Here is a 19,001-nt window from a genome sequence, read left to right on the forward strand (position 1 = left end):
AGAGATAAAAGTTAATATACAATTTATCTGTTATAAAACTTACTAGATCTAAAGGAGAAAACTGGAAAGGTAAATATTTATCAAACAATAGCAGTCTTTAGGAGTAATGTTTCAGGAATGAGGGAATGTGTGTTTTTGGAGAGGAAAAACAATTATATTTTTTTCCATATTGAGATGATATACTGATTGTCACTTAGAAATAAATCACACCCTTAAAGTTGGAAATAGACAAGAAAACTAATCTGGAAGCATTGTCAACTCACCTCATCAAAGAGGAAATGCATTGAAATAATGATAATCTTCTTAATAAAACCTCATAGTTCTCTGTACAGCCTCCTTTATCTGCTGATTTCTAAGACTATAAATAACAGGGTTCGAGAGGGGAGGGACTATACTGCAGAGCATGGATGTGACCGTGTCCTGAATTGTGGGCGGGGTGGAGCTTGGCTTCACACGCACGGCAGCGGCTGAGCTGTCAGACACTGTTACCACAAGGGTTTGAGGGACACAGGTAGAAAAGGCCTTTCCTCGCTCTCTTCCGGTTGGAGCCCTGAGCACAGTAGCAAATATGTGAACATAAGACACAGCGATGAAGGCAAAGCAGCCACCTGCAATCCCCACAGAACAGACAAAAATGGCGATTTCATTGCTGAAGGTGTCAGAGCAGGAGAGCCTCAGCAGGGAGGGGGTGTCACGGAAGAGCTGGTGGACCACGTTGGACTGACAGAAGGACGGCCAGAATGTGTTGCCAGTGTGGAACCCTGAGTTGACCACAGCACTGAGGATGGAGGCCACGGTCATCTGGACACAGACCCAAGGGCTCATGACTGCAGGGTAGCGGAGGGGCAGGCAGACGGCCACATAGCGGTCACAGGCCATGACGGTGAGACACAGCAGCTCTGGTAAAGTGAAGACCAGCACCAGGAAGATCTGAGCTGCACATCCAGGTACGGAGATCACCCCATTGTCCAGCAGTAAGACGACACACGCCTTGGGCACAGTGACAGAAATGTAGCACATGTCCAGGACAGACAGATTCCTGAGGAAGAAGTACATGGGAGTGTGAAGACCCTGGTCAAAGGTGGTTACCGTGACGATCAGAAGGTTCCCCGTCAGGGTCGCCAAGTATATCAGTAGGAACAGCACGGCGTGCGAGGCTCTGAGCTCCAGCACATCTGAAAATCCCAGAAGCACGAATTCAGTCACCATGCTAGAGTCGGAGAGTGTTGGGTACTTTTCTTTGGACATGAGTAGTCCCTAAAGCATGAAAAATCAAAGGATGAAAACAATTAGACTATGTATGTTTATCAATTCCCATGTATCCAATTTTATTCTATCTGGTATTGAGTAGTATGAAAAAATATTTTTTTCCTTCATTTTCCCTGCTTATGTGCCTTATTTCCTTGTTTGAAGTGAACAGAGTCTTTAAGAGTTTGTGCAACTATTTGCAAACCTGTTCATAACTTACTATAAAATGAGTATGAGTATCAAAGGTTTGCCTGGAAGATTGAGTTAATATATGTCATTTCTATACATCCTGACTCATTAGAAGTATTTTATAAATATTTTCACGTGGTTAGTTTATGAAAAAAAAAAGAATCTGACTACAGATTGAAGGCTACTCTTTATTAGATACCTCAAAGCTAGACTTACAGTCACAATCCATTCTCAGCATACCAGGCAGAAAAACATTTATGTCAACTTTTACCACTAGGGTTTTGAAACCCATTTCATTTGGAAATTTATCAAGAATTTTTCTAATAGTCTCCTCCTGACCAGCTACATATACTACTTTTTAGCAATTATTACCATGTTCTCTCTTTATTTTGATGTTTAAATCCTCATCTCTCACTTTCTTTTAAAATGTTTTATGAACTTCTTTGTAGATTTTTTTCTGTTCCTTACCTCATATAGATCCAAAAATCAACTAAGTGAAAATTTAGAAATGCTTTTATTTGTTTAGACTGCTATATTTAATCGAATTATTTATATATTATGCTTTTTAACACTCATAACTGAAAATTGAAAAGTTTATGTACTTTTAAAATGAAAATACTGGTGAGTTAAAAAGCCTCATAGTTTTATTAAGCCGTGAACGTCTATTAAGTGCAAAGCTGAAGCACACATGTCTGAGCCAGTGCCACGCCCGCAGCCCAGCAGTTCTGCCAGGGCTCCTGACCCTGCGCAGCCAGATCGGGCCGCCATGATCCTTCGGACCCCATCTCGGATGGCTGGGTGCCGTGGGCGCCATGAAATCCCTGTTTTGGGGTGACTATTCAGTCCGTGTGATCCAGAGCCGCAACGTCACTCCACTGATAACCAAGGTACTGAACGCTGAGTGGACCGTGAGAACTGTTCCCGACCATTTTGTATATGGCCTTATATGTCCATACTCTTGGTCGCTGCCTGAAAACATGGGATGTCTTCAACTCAGGGATCTTTACTATAATCAAGATTTTAACCCATCTCGTAGAGTAACATATCTGTTCCCCAGCCCAATTCAACATCAACATATCCATTAAAAAATTCTAAATTATTTTCTTACAGCATTTAAAGAATTTTGATGCAAAATAATTCTTATATATTCACTCTTCTTTTCCCATTTATCTGCTAACTTTGGGAAAATGCAGCTCACCGTTTTTAAGGCTGTCACCACCTCTACGTTTATTCTCTTTCCTATTCCACTGATGGCAATTTTCCCCCTTGAGTGCTTTTATACTTTTGACACTTTATTGATAGTGTCATATGATCAATTTGGTTAAAATGATTCCTAAAATATTTTTATGTAGCTCTGGCAAGGTTATGCCATTTTCATTCTGAAGATTGAGGTCTTTAAAAAACTGTTTAGTTTTTCTTCACAAAAGTTCAAATTTGTCCTGCTGCTATACTGTAGAAATGCAATGAGACTTCACAGTTGGAATGCAAAATCAAAAACCTTTTTTCTCCCACACTAATCAATCTTAGGTTTTAGATCGAATTTCCATGTGGCTGAATAGAAGAGCTGAAACTGTAGCGTTGGGGAAATGTGTCTTACATCCCAGCTCTTCTGAATACTTGCATTGCAGCTATGGGTTGGCTATCAAACACCTTTGAATCATAATTTTCTTGTATAGAAAATGATTTTACTTTTCCCATAAATTTAACACTTGTAAAATATTTAAAATAAAAGAGGTCTACAAAATAACTGGTCAAGAAAAATGAACAAGAATAGCAAATCACTGAAAAAATTATTAAGCAAGCTGTCCCGTCAGCAATTTAAATTTTTGTATAGTACAATTTTGTTTGTATATACCAATTTTAAATCTATGTATATAGTACATAAAACTGTTTCCAAACAAAAAAAAAAGAAAAGGAAAACCTAGCATTCTGACATTGCTAAAGAAACTTTCTCTTAAATAGAAACAGACTTATATAAAATGTCCGTATTTGATTTAGAGATTGAAAACTGAGACCATTAGTCTCCTGAGTGTTTTTCTGTTCAATTCTGCATTTTCTATTCTAATCTCATTTACAGACTTTCTCAAAAACAAGTGAGGAGTGCAGGAGAATCCAGGAGAAATTCATGGAGAAAGGTGAATAGAGGGAAAAATAGATTAGTAACAACAGAGACTCACAAATTATTTTCTTAGATAGTATAAATAAGCCAGAATCTGAAGAAGATGCAAGGTTTCAGTCATTGGCAAGGATGAAGGTACATTTCCTTGAGATGACCGAGTTTCTGATAGGAATTGTTCTGTTTTATAACAAGATCCTCCATGTTTAACTTAAAAGTGTGGGCTTGTCAGTGGCATTAGAGGAAACCCCTGGGAACACAGCTCTGAGCACGCATAATAGCAGGTGTCCAGGGGCAATGCAGGAGACAATTGGTTTTAGAAAGTGAGGGAACCTGAACATATTGTAAATAAACTCAACTATTATGTATCAAGAAATACTAGGATACTTGAACCTGTCAACACACTGATAAAGATCAGAGACAATAATTTGAACAGGAGAGTCTTAGTTCCACTGACATTTTGAGGACTCCTAAGGTGAAATTTTGTGGGTCATGGAGACCAAGGAGCAGAGGAAATGTTCCAGCGTTCCAGCAGCCACCTCATGACCCCGCATGGAAGACAGATCCCGGGGAGGGCTGCCTCCAGGCTTCGTGCGGTGTGAGCACATTGACCCCCGGATCCTCTTCTGCTCCTCCGGAAACCAGCCTCAGCTAGATTCCAGGAAAATGGTGCTCCTCACTCATCCTCAGGGTTTCTGCCTGAAGAATGGAGGCACTTTCACAAGCCAGGACCAAACTCACAGGATTTTTCTAATGGACAAAACAACCCAATTGAATTGTTCAATATGTCAGTGTTTTAAGCCAGCACGGGGGCCCCGGGGCTCCGTGATCCATCATTTCATCACTTGCACCTCAGTTTCTTCATCTCATAAGTTTACAGGGTGCCCACCCTTGTTGGCCTCTTGAAATCTTGACACAATGTAATATATACAGAATTCAGATTAGTAACTAACACATGGTACATGTTAGAATATGATAATCTGTTTAGTCTTCACAACTAGATTATTAGTGGATCACTGGGATCTTGTCAGGAAAGTGGAAGCATTTTCCCAAGTTCTCAGAAAAGCTACTTACATTTCTGTTACAGATGCGAGCTAAATGCACCAGTGCTAAGACAACATGCTCTATGTAATATTTATATTGAATTTTGGCACACTGTTGATATGTTTGGGTATATATATATTGTATCATAAGAGTGTTACATTTTATGTGCTAGTGAGGGCTATGAGGATTGTTTTTTTCATCTCAGAAAAGAAAATGGGACAAAGCAAACACATACTCTTAAATATAAAAAGGGAATCCAATAAAGATTTTCCACACATATAAAACCAAGCTCATCAAAAAGAATCTCTAAACTTAAAATCCAAAATGAAAAAAAGAAGAAAAGGAAGTAAAGTAAAAGAAAAATAATTACTGCATATTGAAAAAGATTCTTAATAAAATAAAGTAAATTCAAAAAAATAAACAGTTTCAAAAATAGAAAGGTTAAAACAACTGGATTTTGAGTTTTCTTTTAAAAAAGATTGAGAAAAAAATAGTAAAGACAGTAGTTGAATGTGCATCAGTGAAAACTAATTTAGCAAGTGGAAGTTAAAGTCAAAGCATATGCCCTGAATATCATGAGAAAGAAAAAATATGTGTGTATAAAATTTAAAAATGAAAAAATACATAGAGAAAATTATGCAATAATAAAGCATCTGTCCCATAAAACAAAACAAAACCCCACTAATTTGAATGATTTGCAGTGCTGGCCAGTGTCAGTTGTGTGAATATCTTCACTATCACTAGATTCACTGACCCTGGAGTTGCCAAAGAGTGACCGCAAGCACCCCCAGCAGCCAGGGCAGCCTGCTCAGCACACCACATGCGACATTCACAGCAGGAGCAAAGAAGACAGGCTAACATGACAAAATGGTAAAAACGATTTCTGAGATAAAAGGAGAACTTGTCTTCAAAGTCACAGAGGTAATCAAGGAACTGGGCTAGCTAAATCACACAGAATTTTTTTTAAAATCAAACTTTGCATGTCATAATAACTGTTATGTAAATTAGTAAATGGTAAAGTATGTAACAGTATGTTATGTAGTAACAGTAAAGAACACAGAATCTATGAGAAAAGAAACAAAATGCATATAAACAAGCTGGATTTGCATCCAATATTATATTAGGCACATTGGATTCTAGAAAGTAGGTAGATTACCAATTCTTTAAGGTAGTAGTGAGAAAGTAAAGAATTAAAATATGAGGCATACAAAATGTTAAATGGATTACCACACACAACATTCTAAATTTATTACTGTAGTATTTACACTAGTAAAGAAATAATGTATTGGTTGATATTTGTTTTATAAGAAAGTAAGTTATGTATAGAAACAAGTTAAACTTCTAGTCACACTTAATGTTTCATATAGATTTGTATATGTAGCATATTTGTAAAATATGGTACTAAAATCCTGAATCACTGTAAAAATGGGGGAGCATAGGAAACAAAAACAAAATGCAGCATATTTCCTTCTGAGGAAAAGATGTGTGTGTATGTGTTTCTGTCTTGCCATGACAAATAAGATTGTAAGTTAAATGGACATCTTCCAAACCCAATAAAAATAAAGAATTGTAGGCAACACAGATTCAATTATTCAAATAAAAAGTAACACTTTCATGAAAACTGAACAAGATGAAAGTACAGCACAGAGAATACAGTCAAAATTCTGTAACGCCTTTCTATGTTGACAGGTAGCACCTCCAGTAATTAAGTAGAGCATTTAATAATGTAGATAACTCTCAAACTACCGTTTTGCATGCTTGAAACTAATATTACATTGTATGTTATTATACTTCAAAATAAATAAATAAACAAAGAATGTTAAACAAATGCAAATGAAATAGTAAAAACATGCAAAAATGGATCAAAATGTATAAATGTGACCATGGAAGACTGAATTTGATTGAAAGGTATCAGCATACTGATCAAATTAGTATGATCTAAATACACATTACGTATGGAAGGTGTACTTAAAAATAGATATCCAAGCGCATTCTGGGTGTTGGATAAAGTAAAGGACTGAGTCATGATGTAGCATTTAGTGGAATATAAGCCAAAACACTGAAACAGAAACACATTGGAGGGGAGTTAAATTGAGGAGAATTTTCTGAGAAGGTACAGTTTTTGTAGAGAGAATATATTCTTTAAAGTATTGGTAAAGAATGTAATCCGGAAAGAGAAGTAGAGTTTGTTAGGATTCTTAAAGAATGTGTTGCTGTGTCACCAAAGAGGATGAGATCCCAGAGGCCTGGAGTCCAGACAGTACGATGGAGCAAGGCAAAGATGTTTGGAGCGGCAGGCTAGGGTGGACACTAAAGGGCTCATTCTAGGCAATAGCTATTTCTACTGCATAAGGTTAAAGATTAAGTGAGAAAATCCCAGTGAAGCATCATAACAGGAACAATGAAATCAATTAAAGATACCTACTAAGACTTCAATCAGGTAGCTACTAATTAGAGTAAATCATATCTTTCCTCTAACCCAAGGACAACCAATTGAAAAAGAGTACAAAAAGAAGCCTCCTGCAAAAAGAAACATCATATAATACATAGAAATAAATGTCCCCAAAATGTGCAACTTCAATAACGTAACATTTTCCAAACTCCTCAAAAGGACATAAAAATGTTGAATGGAAGTCTCAGCATAGTAAGCATAAAGAGCTAAGATTTTATTCAAAATAACTGATAATCTAAAAGCAATCCCAATAGGACCTTTTACTGTTCTTATAATCATGGTTGTGTTATTCCTGGAAGTTTCTCAAAGAATTAAATACAGAGCTATCAAATGATCCAGCAATTCCACTTCTGGGTATGTGGCAAAAGGAAATAAAAACAGGATCTCAAGGAGATATCTGTCCTATCACGTTTCTTTCCACATCACACACAATAGCCAAAATATGGAAACAACCTCAGTGTCCCACAGTGGATAAATGGTGGAAGGTTATGTTTTATATACATGCTAAAGGAACATTTTCCAGCTTTTATAATGAAGGAAACGTCCAACTATCACAACATGAATCGTCTTAAAAGCATTATCTTAATGGAAATAATTCATACAAAGAAATGTAAAGAATCTAAAAAATCTGAATATGTAAGAATAGAGAGTAAAATGGTGGTTATAATTTGGGAGGAAATGGCAATTATTGGTCAAAGAGTACAAAGTTCTGTTTAGAAGATGAGTATGTCAGATATCTAATGTACAGCTTGGTGATTTTTGATAATATAATGTATTGCGTGCTTAATGGTTGCTGAGAGAGAATATCTTAAATGTTCTCACAAGAAAAAGTAATGATAATAATGCAATTGTTAGCCAGAAAAAATAGATGTGAGTGGGTGGAAGGAGAATAAAGCCAGTAAGGACCACAAAAGGGACTCAGAGAGTTAACCAGACAAAATAAGAGAGCCAGAAAGGACTCAAGAGTTAATAATTTAATTTGTTGCAGTTTCACAGGCCAGGAGAGACTTGGAATGTCTGCTTAGTTCCCCAGGTAAAAAAAAGTCAATCATGGACTTCTTTACCCTGCATCTCATGATGTAGGGCAGGGAAATGAGACAAGGGTCATGCCATTGTAAACTCTGCTTAGCCTGCAAAAAAGGCCCTGCTTATTCTTTGACTTAATTTATATGCAGTTCTTCCCCTTCCTCCAGCCTCTAGTCAAGTAGCTTTATAACCAGGGCAGGAGACAGACCTTGAAAGTGTAAATAAACCTGTCTGGATAAAAAATGCTGAAGTCCTGAAGCAACATAGTCACCTACACAACCCTATTCTTAAGACAAACATCAAAGGAATTATAAATCACCTGTATACATCATCCCTCATGATGACCACTACCCAAAAAGGCCCTGTAAAACCCCAGGCCCTAAATTCATAGGTGTTCCCCTTCTCTGAGGTTTTGCAAACTCCCCTTTCTTGGAGTGTGTAATTTTAAAGATTTCTTACTGCTCAAATTATTACATTTTGTCTCTGTGCTCCTCAGTGGTGTCTTTGTCACTCTGCTATTTCATTCTGTTTTCCAGACTTTAAGCACAAGTGGTCACTCTCTCTGTCCTGCTTCAGACAAGTAGGGAGGAGCTCCTGAGAGCTCTGATGTGGGCTTGCAAGTTCCCGTTGCCTGAGTGACCTGGATGCATCCGCAGCTGTACCATCATGCTCTCCAGCAGCCTGCCTGAAAATCTCCTTTCTTTGGGAAGTTCCCAGAACATAATTTCACTCCATCCAGTGCTCTGTGACTCCCCCAAATCCTGGATGGTAGGGACTCAGTTCCCATACCACGCAGATTCAAGGTGACCCTGGCTTTAGGCATTGCCAAGTGATTTGTCCAATGCCGAGCAGGACTTCAATGCACTTCCCTTCCCTCCCTCTGTTTTCCCTTCCTTTCTGCTTTTTTCAAGTAAACCTGCCTATATCACCCTTGACTCTGGGCTGCTCTTCCCTTAGAATGCATACAAATAAATTTTTTGCTACTCTTCACTGCTGTGCCTCTGCCCTGCAATTCTTTGTTGTGGTGGGGACAAGGACCGAGGAGAACACACCCCGCCCCCAGAACGACCACAGCGTTGTTAGCTAACGTTCTGGAGGTACTTGTACGGTGTTATATGAGTATCAGAACATTGTACACCTTAAATTTATACAGTGCTATATTATATGTCAACATTATCTCAATAAAGTTGGAAAAAAAAATTTATTTTTTCCTGAAGGTTGAGATTTTTATTTAAAAGAGAAACTACTGAAATTGTTAAATTCTACTGTATTCTTTCTATACTTGTACATCATTAAAGAAAATTCAGTGATCATCTTACTTGACTCCAAGTAAATGATAATTTTATGTTTTCATTCAAATTTCATATACATTTTTAATTTATTCTTATAGCCACATATTTTTTCATGATGTATCTAGGTATGTATAATACTTGTCATATTTTGAGAAATATATCTGAATATGCTTCATTGTATTCATTTAGTTTCATTTTTCAAACATAATAATTCCATTTTATGCTTGATATTTCTGTTTCCAAACTGATCATTTGATTTTTAATCATTTTTTTCTCTCTTATTTTTCTCAATATTTTTGAGCCTCTTTTTCTTGTCCAGTTTTAGATGCCTATTCTTCCTTTCTTCTTAAGATAATTTGAAATTTTATCTTTCTATTCTAATATTTGCTGGGTCAATACTAGTCTCTATTTTTGTTTTACATTTCTCCTTGGATATCTCATGTTTGATATTTGAATGTTTCACAGATGTCATATCTTACTGCAATTCTTAAAGGAAGATATCTTACATTTGCAAAAACATGTATGGACCTAGAGAGTATTATGCTCAGTGAAACTAGCCAGACAAAGACAAATACCATATAACTTTGCTTACATGTAGAATCAAAACAAAAAGAACAATGGCATCAATAGAAACTGAGAAAACACTGGTGGTTACCATGGTGGAGGGCTTTGGGTGGGTGAGTGAAATAAGTAAAGGGGATAAAGAGGCATAAAATCTCAGTCACAGTATAAATTAATCACAAGGATGAAAGTACAGCATAGAGTGTACTGTAGTTCTGTAACATCTTTCCATGTTAGCAAATAGTAACTACACTAATTGGGGTGAGCATTTAATAATGGAGATAACTGTCAAATCACTATGTCATTTACTTGAAAACAATTTATTGTGAATATCAACTATACTTCAATGTAAATAAATAATATCAAAAAAGAAAAAAGAAAACAACTTTCAGTATTTTTAAAAATACTAAAAAGTTTTAACTTTTCTATTGTTTTTACTATGCTTTGTGTCCCATATCCTTCTAAATTCTTAATTTTGATATATGATGTTGACTAAAAAGGAATATTTTATATTTCAAATTAGTATGTTGTTACCATGGGGGAGGTTTTGGACCAGGGGGATGAAATAGATGAAAGGGGCAAAGAGGCACAAAATCCCATTTATAATATAAATTAGCCACAGGGATGAAAATACAGCAGAGAGAGTATAGTTGATGGTTCTCTATCATCTTTCTATGTTGACAGAAACTCAATCAACTCTACTTCAATAAAAACATAAATTAAGAAAAGTAATATGTTGCTATTTTTAGCTACCACTGAATTTTATTAAGAATTTGGTTTTGAAATGTGTTTAAAGCCTTTAAGTCTTTTTTTATTGTGTACAGATTTCATATAATAATCAGTGAACTAGTCCTGTATATCATTATGTCAACCACCATGGCATTCTCCTGACTATATTTGTAATAAAAAAGCACATCAGTTAATTTCAGATTGATACAGAGTATTTTCTTAATTCTTTCTATTTTGTTTTGGCCCAATTATATCTTCAATGATTAAAAAAGGGATGGACATACACAACAGACACTCAATGAGTGTTTGTGATATGAATAAATAAAACAGATTAGCAAAACTTTTAGCATATACAATCAATAAATCAATTGCTTAAGTAAGTTAATTTAAAAGTGTCAACTGTAAACAATGTGTTATCTCAGGCCATTCGTAGGAAACAAGGAGAGCCCTGTTCTCATTGTCTCTGTCTTCATAGCATTTGGGGACCGGAAGATGATTACATGCAAGGACAGTCCCTGGGGACCTCCTGAGGGTCTGGTTCCCTCTTACTCCTCATGTTCTTCCTCAGTGAGAAACAGTGCTGTGCCTCTCCTTCCTGCCTCCAGAGGACCACAGGACACCATGTACTTAACTGGGGAGGCATACAGGGTGAGGGAGCCCAAGGCAAGGCCTCCAGGTGGGAAGGTCTGGGGCGGCTTCTGAGCAGGCTCACATTTGCCCAACTCGGCCACCCATCTCCCTTCTAACCAGGTAAGTTACTTCATTTCTGAGCTGGAAAGGTGAGAGGATGAATGGAAGGCCAAATTTGCATAAGTTTAGAAGAGAATATTTCCCTGGAAAAGAAGTAAATTGTGCTAATTTTTGTGAGATATTATGGAAAAATATATAGTTAAGAGTCACATATTATTATCAGTTTTCTCTGTTCACCACCAACAGTTTTGGGATGTGTATCTACTGTAAAATGTAGTGTATAATGTGATACACATAAACACACAAACATCACTCTTTTTTCATAACTGTTTTACCATCAAAATTATACTACACAGTATTTCATTTATCATATTACAGCAATGCATTTTTGAAAATGCCTCACATTGAAAGGCAGCAATATTTAAATAGTAGATTGCTTATACAACATACACCTATGTGGCTCCTTATTTCACATGTTTGGATATTTGTGTATGCTAACAAGGAACAGAGTAAGCCTTAGTGAAGCTATGGCCTATTTCAAACTAAAATCTACATGTTAAACTACTTAATAAATGCTCCTTAATAACAGCACTGAACTTTTATTGTGTCATAAAATGATGAAAATGAACAAAAGATAGGCAATTTCAGAGAGAGGTATACTCTTTCCAGAACAGATTAGATCATTTTGGTCCTCAACAATAATGCAAAATTTCACTCCCTGCTATGACAATAGCAGAACTCAGAAAATACAAGTAGCAAGATTGCTACTGTGATTCCATGAGCTGAGAAAGATTCCTCAGTAAATTCATCTGAAGGTTTAATAACAAATTATTAATAAACTTTAGATCCCATTTTCATATTACAAATGAAACTTATTTACTATTTAAATGCAGAAAATGTATCTATTAAACAACCAAACATATAGATAAATATTTACCTAAACTATGAAAAAAGCCAATGATAAGATACTGCAGGAAAATAATTTAGTATTTTTAAATATTTAAAAAATATATTTCTGAGGAGGGTGGAGCCAAGGTTGCGGCATGAGTAGAGCAGCGGAAATCTCCTCCCAAAACTACATATATCTATGAAAATAAGACAAAGACAACTCCTCTAGGAATAGAGACCAGAGGACACAGGACAACATCCAGATCACATCCACACCTGCGAGAAACCAGCACCTTGTGAAAGGGGTAATATACAAGCCCCAGCCCAGCCAGACCCAAGCACCCCTCACCCCAGCTCCCAGCAGGAGAAGAAGAGCCAGAGCAGGGAGGGAGATGGATCCCAGGACAGCTAAACACCCAGCCCCAGCGATCCGGACCAGAGTGCAGACACAGTGCATGCATGCAGTTCTGGATACTAGGGAAACAGGACAGCAAGACCTGAGAGCAGGTCCCTGAAGCTGGGGCCCGAGGACAAAGAAAAGCAAGTGGCTTTTTGTATTTCTTTTTGTGAGTGCTTTTTGGAAGTCTTAAAGGGACAAGCAACCCAACACCAGATGGAAGCATCCTAGGACACTTAGCAGCAGGGAATCTGGGGACCTCTGGGCACTCTAAACTCCTGGGCAGCAGGGAGTACAGAGGCCCCTCAAGGAGACAAATAGCCTCCAAGCCAATCACCCTACAACGCGGCTCCACCATATCGGAGCAGCAGACCGAAGCAAGCCACACCCACAGCAACAGCAGAGATACACTCCATGGCAGCCAGGCAGGAATCAGAATCCCTGTCTGCACATAACTGCCCAGGACAAGCCACTAGAGGTCGCTGTTCACCCAGGAGAGGAAGGCCACAAACCAACAAGAAGGAAAGCTCTTCCAGCTGTCACTCGTGCCACCTCTGTAAACTATCTCTATCACCATGAAAAGGCAAAATTACAGACACACAAAGATCACAGAGTCAACACCTGAGGAAGAGACAGACCAAACGAGTCTCCCTGAAAAAGAATTCAAAATACAAATCATAAACATGCTGACAGAGATGCAGAGAAATATACAAGAGCTAAGGGGTGAAGTCCAGAGGGAGATTACAGATGCCCGGAAGGAGATTACAGAAGTAAAAGAAACTCTGGAAGGATTTATGAGCAGAATGGATAAGATGCAAGAGGCCATTGATCGAATAGAAACCAGAGAACAGGAATGCATAGAAGCTGACATAGAGAGAGAGAAAAGGATCTCCAGAAATGAAACAATATTAAGAGAAATGTGTGACCAATCCAAAAGGAACAATATCCATATTATAGGGGTACCAGAAGAAAAAGAGAGAGAAAAAGGGACAGAAAGTGTCTTTGAAGAAATAATTGCTGAAAACTTCAGCAAACTGGGGGAGGAAATAATCAAAAAGACCACAGAAATACACAGAACTCCCAACAGAAAGGACTCAAGGAGGACAACACCAAGACATATAATAATTAAAATGGCAAAGATCAATGACAAGGAAAGAGTTTTAAAGGCAGCTAGAGAGGAAAAAGGCCACCTATAAAGGAAAACCCATCAGGCTATCATCAGACTTCACAAAAGAAACCTTACAGGCCAGAAGAGAATGGCATGATATATTTAATGCAATGAAACAGAAGGGCCTTGAACTAAGGATACTGCATCCAGCATGATTATCATTTAAATATGATGGAGGGATTAAACAATTCCCAGACAAGCAAAGGTTGAGGGAATTTGCCTCCCAAAAACCACCTCTACAGTGTATTTTAGAGGGAATGTTCTAGACGGGAGCACTCCTAAGACTAAACAGATGTCACCAGAGAAAATAAAATCACAGCAAAGAAAGCAGACCAACCAAATACTAATTAAAGGCAAAAAATAAAATCAACTATCCACTAAAAGCAGTTAAAGGAAACACGAAAGAGCAAAGAATAAAACAACCCACATATAAAGAATGTAGGAGGAGGAATAAGAAGGAAGAGAAGAAAAGAATCTCTAGACAGTGTATATAACGGCTCAATAAGTTAGCTAAGTTAGGCAGTAAGATACTAAAAAGGCTAAACTTGAACCTTTGGTAACCATGAATCTAAAGCCTGCAATGACAACAACTACATATCTTTCAATAGTCACCCTAAATGTAAATGGACTGAATGCACCAATCAAAAGACACAGAGTAATAGAATGGATAAAAAAGCAAGACCCATCTATATGATGCTTACAAGAAACTAACCTCAATCCCAAAGACATGCACAGACTAAAAGTCAAGGGATGGAAAAACATATTTCAGGCAAACAACAGAGAGAAGAAAGCAGGGGTTGCCATACTAATATCAGGCAAAATAGACTTCTAAACAAAGAAAGTAACAAGGGATAAAGAAGAACATTACATTATGATAGAGGGCTCAGTCCAAAAAGAGTATATAACCATTCTAAACATATATGCACCCAACACAGGAGCACCAGCATATGTGAAAAAAATACTAACAGAACTGAAAGGGGAAATAGACTGCAATGCATTCATTTTAGGAGACTTCAACACGCCACTCACCCCAAAGGATAGATCCACTGGGCAGAAAATAAGTAAGAACATGGAGGCACTGAACAACACAGTAGAACAGATGGATCTAACAGACATCTATAGAACTCTACATCCAAAAGCAACAGGATATACATTCTTCTCAAGTGCACATGCAACATTCTCCAGAGTAGACCACATACTAGCTCACAAAAAGAGCCTCAGTAAATTCCAAAATACTGAAATTCTACCAAACAACTTTTCAGACCACAAAGGTATAAAACTAGAAATAAATTCTGCAAAGAAAAAAAAACGCTCACAAACACATGGAGGCTTAAGAACATTCTCCTAAATAATCAATGGATCAATGAACAAACTAAAATAGAGATCAAGGAATATATGGAAACAAATGACAACAACAACACAAAGCCCCAACTTCTGTGGGAAGCAGCAAAAGCAGTCTTAAGAGGAAAGTATGTACCGATCCAGGCACACTTGAAGAAGGAGGAACAATCCCAAATGAATAGTCTAACATCACAATTATCGAAACTGGAAAAAGAAGAACAAATGAGGCCTAAAGTCAGCAGAAGGAGGGACATAATGAAGATCAGAGAAGAAATAAACAAAATTGAGAAGAATAAAACAAGAGCAATAATTAATGAAACCAAGAGCTGGTTCTTTGAGAAAATAAACAAAATAGATAAGCCTCTGGCCAAACTTATTAAGAGAAAAAGAGAATCAATACAAATCAACAGAAACAGAAATGAGAATGGAAAAATCACGACAGACTCCACAGAAATACAAAGAATTATTAAAGACATCTATGAAAACCTATATGCCAACAAGCTGGAAAATCTAGAAGTAATGGGCAACTTCCTAGAAAAATACAACCTTCCAAGACTGACCAAGGAAGAAACACAAAAGTTAAACAAACCAATTATGAGCAAAGAAATTGAAATGGTAACCAAAAAACTACTGAAGAACAAAACCCCCGGGCCAGACAGATTTACCTCGGAATTTCATCAGAAACACTGAGAAGACATAATACCCATTCTCCTTAAAGTTTTCCAAAAAAAAGAAGAGGAGGGAATACTCCCAAACTCATTCTGTGAAGCCAACATCACCCTAATACCAAAACCAGGCAAAGATCCCACCAAAAAAAGAAAATTACAGACTAATACCCCTGATGAATGTAGATGTAAAAATACTCAATAAAATATTAGCAAACCGAATTCAACCAAAAGGATCATACACCATGAACAAGTGGGATTCATCCCAGGGATGCAAGGATGGTACAACATTCAAAAATCCATCAACATCATCCACCGCATCAAAAAAAAGAAAGACAAATACCACATGATCATCTCCATAGATGCTGAAAAAGCATTTGACAAAATTCAACATCCATTCATGATAAAAACTATAAGAAAAATGGGTATAGTGGGCAAGCACCTCAACACAATAAGGGCCATATATGATAAATCCACAGCCAACATCATACTGAACAGCGAGAAGCTGAAAGCTTTTCTTCTGAGATTGGGAACTAGACAGGGATGCCCACTCTCCCTACTGTTATTTAACATAGTACTGGAGGTCCTAGCCATGGCAATCAGACTAAACAAAGAAATACAAGGAATCCAGATTTGTAAGGAAGAAGTTGAACTGTCATTATTTTCAGATGACATGATATTGTACATAAAAAACCCCAAAGACTCCACTCCAAAACTACTAGAACTGATATCAGAATACAGCAAAGTTGCAGGATACAAAATTAAAACACAGAAATCTGTGGCTTTCCTATACACTAACAATAAACTAATAGAAAGAGAAATCAGGAATACAACTCCGTTCACAATTGCATCAAAAAGAATATAATACCTCAGAATAAACCTAACCAAAGAAGTGAAAGACCTATACCCTGAAAACTACAAGTCACTCTTAAGAGAAATTAAAGGGGACACTAACAAATGGAAACTCATCCCATGCTCATGGCTGGGAAGAATTAATATCGTCAAGATGGCCATCCTGCCCAAAGCAATATACAGATTAGTTGCAATTCCAATCAAACTACCAGCAACATTCTTCAACAAACTGAAGCAAATAGTTAAAAAATTCATATGGAAACACCAAAGACCCCGAATAGCCAAAGCAATCCTGAGAAAGAAGAATAAATTAGGGGGGATCTCACTCCCCAACTTCAAGTTCTACTACAAAGCCATAGTAATCAAGACAATTTGGTAATGGCACAGAAACAGAACCACAGACCAGTGGAACAGATTAGAGACTCCAGACATTAACCCAAAAATATATGGTTAATTAATATTTGATAAAGGAGCCATGGACATACAATGACAAAATGACAGCCTCTTCAACAGATGGTGCTGGCAAAACTGGACAGCCACATGTAGGAAAATGAAACTGGACCATTGTCTAACCCCATACGCAACAGTAAATTCAAAATGGATCAAAGACCTGAATGTAAGTCATGAAACCATAAAACTCTTGGAAAAAAACATAGGCAAAAATCTCTTAGACATAAACATGAGTGACCTCTTCTTGAACATAGCTCCCCGGGCAAGGAGAGATTTTTGAATTTTTGAATCTATGATTTTTCTTCTTTCAGTAAATTCTTTGTTATGTGGTATTTACATTTTTAGCTTTTTGAGGAACATCCATACATGCAGTGGCTGCATTAATGAAAATTCCCACCGGCAGTGTCAGAGGACACCCTTTCTTAAACATCCTCACCAACAGTTGTTATTTCTTGTCTTGTGGTTGATGGCCATTCTGACTGGTGTGAGGTGATATCTCATTGTGGCTTTGATTTGCATTTCACTGATGATTAGAGATGTGGAGCTTTTTTTCATGCACCTGTTTGCCATCTGTAATGTCTTCCTTGGAAAAATGATTAGTTATGTCCTCTGCCCACCTTTTAATTGCCTTACCTGCTTTTTTGTTGTTGAGTCATATGAGTTCTTTTTACATATTTTCCATTTTAACCCCTTATCGGATATATCTCAAATATATTCTATCATACTGTAGGTTCCATTTACATTTTGTTAATGGTGTCTTTTGCTTTACAGAATCTTCCAGTAAGATGGAGTCCCACTTGTTTATTTTTACCTTTGTTTACTTTGTCCTGGGACACATGTCCAAAATAAAAATTATTCATGCTTATGTTCAAGAAATTTTTGTACAATTTCTTCTAAGTGTTTTGTGGTTTAATGTCCTGTACATCTTTAAGTGATTTGAGTTTACATTTGTGGATGATGTTAGACAGTAAACCAGATTCATTGTCTTGCAGGTAACAGTCCAGTTTTCTCACTTATTGAAGAAACTGTCTTTTCCCCATTGTATACCCTTGCCTCTTTTGTCATATATTAATTGACCATACATATGTGGGTTTATTTCTGAGCTCTCTGTTCTTTTCTCCTGATCTATGTGTTTCTCCTTTTATCAGTGTCATATTGTTTGATTACTATAGCTTAGTCACATAGCTTGAAATGAAGGCATTTAATACCCCCAGCATTATTTATCCTTTTGAAGAATTGCTTTGGGTATTTTGGGTGTTTTGTTGATCCATATAAATTTTAGAAGTATATATATTTTTTTAGAACTTAAGTTTTTTTTTTTTGTGAGAGGGCATCTCTCATATTTATTGATCAAATGGTTTTTAATAACCATAAAATCCTGTATAGGGGACTCAATGCTCAATGTACAATCATTAATCCACCCCAAACCTAACTCTCATCAGTCTCCAATCTTCTGATGCATAACAAACAAGTTCTTACATGGTGAACAAATTTTTACATACCGTATCTTAGTTCATTTTCTGGGTAGCCCAATTAGGTGTTGATCCTCTGTATAAACACAAACAGACCCTTTGCCCACACTTTGATATGCCCTTTATACCATTGTGTAGAACTCATTGGAGGTCACCACACAGGAACTGCTTTTTTTTTTCTAGAGAAAGGAATATTATCAGAAAAATATACCTCCATAGCTGATCATCTGACACCCATTAAGTGATCAAAATTAAGGATATTTAAAGCATGCATTAATCATTGATTTACAATTAGTTTTATCCTATTAGGGAGTACTCCCCCATTTCTTTCTTTCTTTATTTTTTGTTATCATTAATCTACACTTACATGAAGAATATTATATTTACTAGGCTCTCCCCTATACCAGGTCTCCCCTATAAA

At 36.9% G+C, this 19,001-nt stretch overlaps 1 protein-coding gene across 1 annotated transcript; it reads right to left on the reverse strand.

Moving 5' to 3' along the window:
• Positions 1 to 303: 303 nt before the first annotated feature.
• Positions 304 to 1,248, reverse strand: LOC108391915 (olfactory receptor 14C36-like). The gene has a single exon (XM_037025619.2). The coding sequence runs from the start codon at positions 1,246 to 1,248 to the stop codon at positions 304 to 306; it is 945 nt and encodes a 314-aa protein (XP_036881514.2).
• Between the last annotated feature and the right edge of the window lie 17,753 nt (positions 1,249 to 19,001).

This window comes from Manis javanica, chromosome 14, assembly GCF_040802235.1.
Source record: "Manis javanica isolate MJ-LG chromosome 14, MJ_LKY, whole genome shotgun sequence".
Lineage (NCBI taxonomy): Eukaryota > Metazoa > Chordata > Mammalia > Pholidota > Manidae > Manis > Manis javanica.

Coding starts and splice junctions, on each gene's coding strand:
- LOC108391915 (XM_037025619.2), bottom strand. CDS start 1,248: ATGTCCAAAGAAAAGTACCCAACACTCTCCGACTCTAGCATGGTGACT.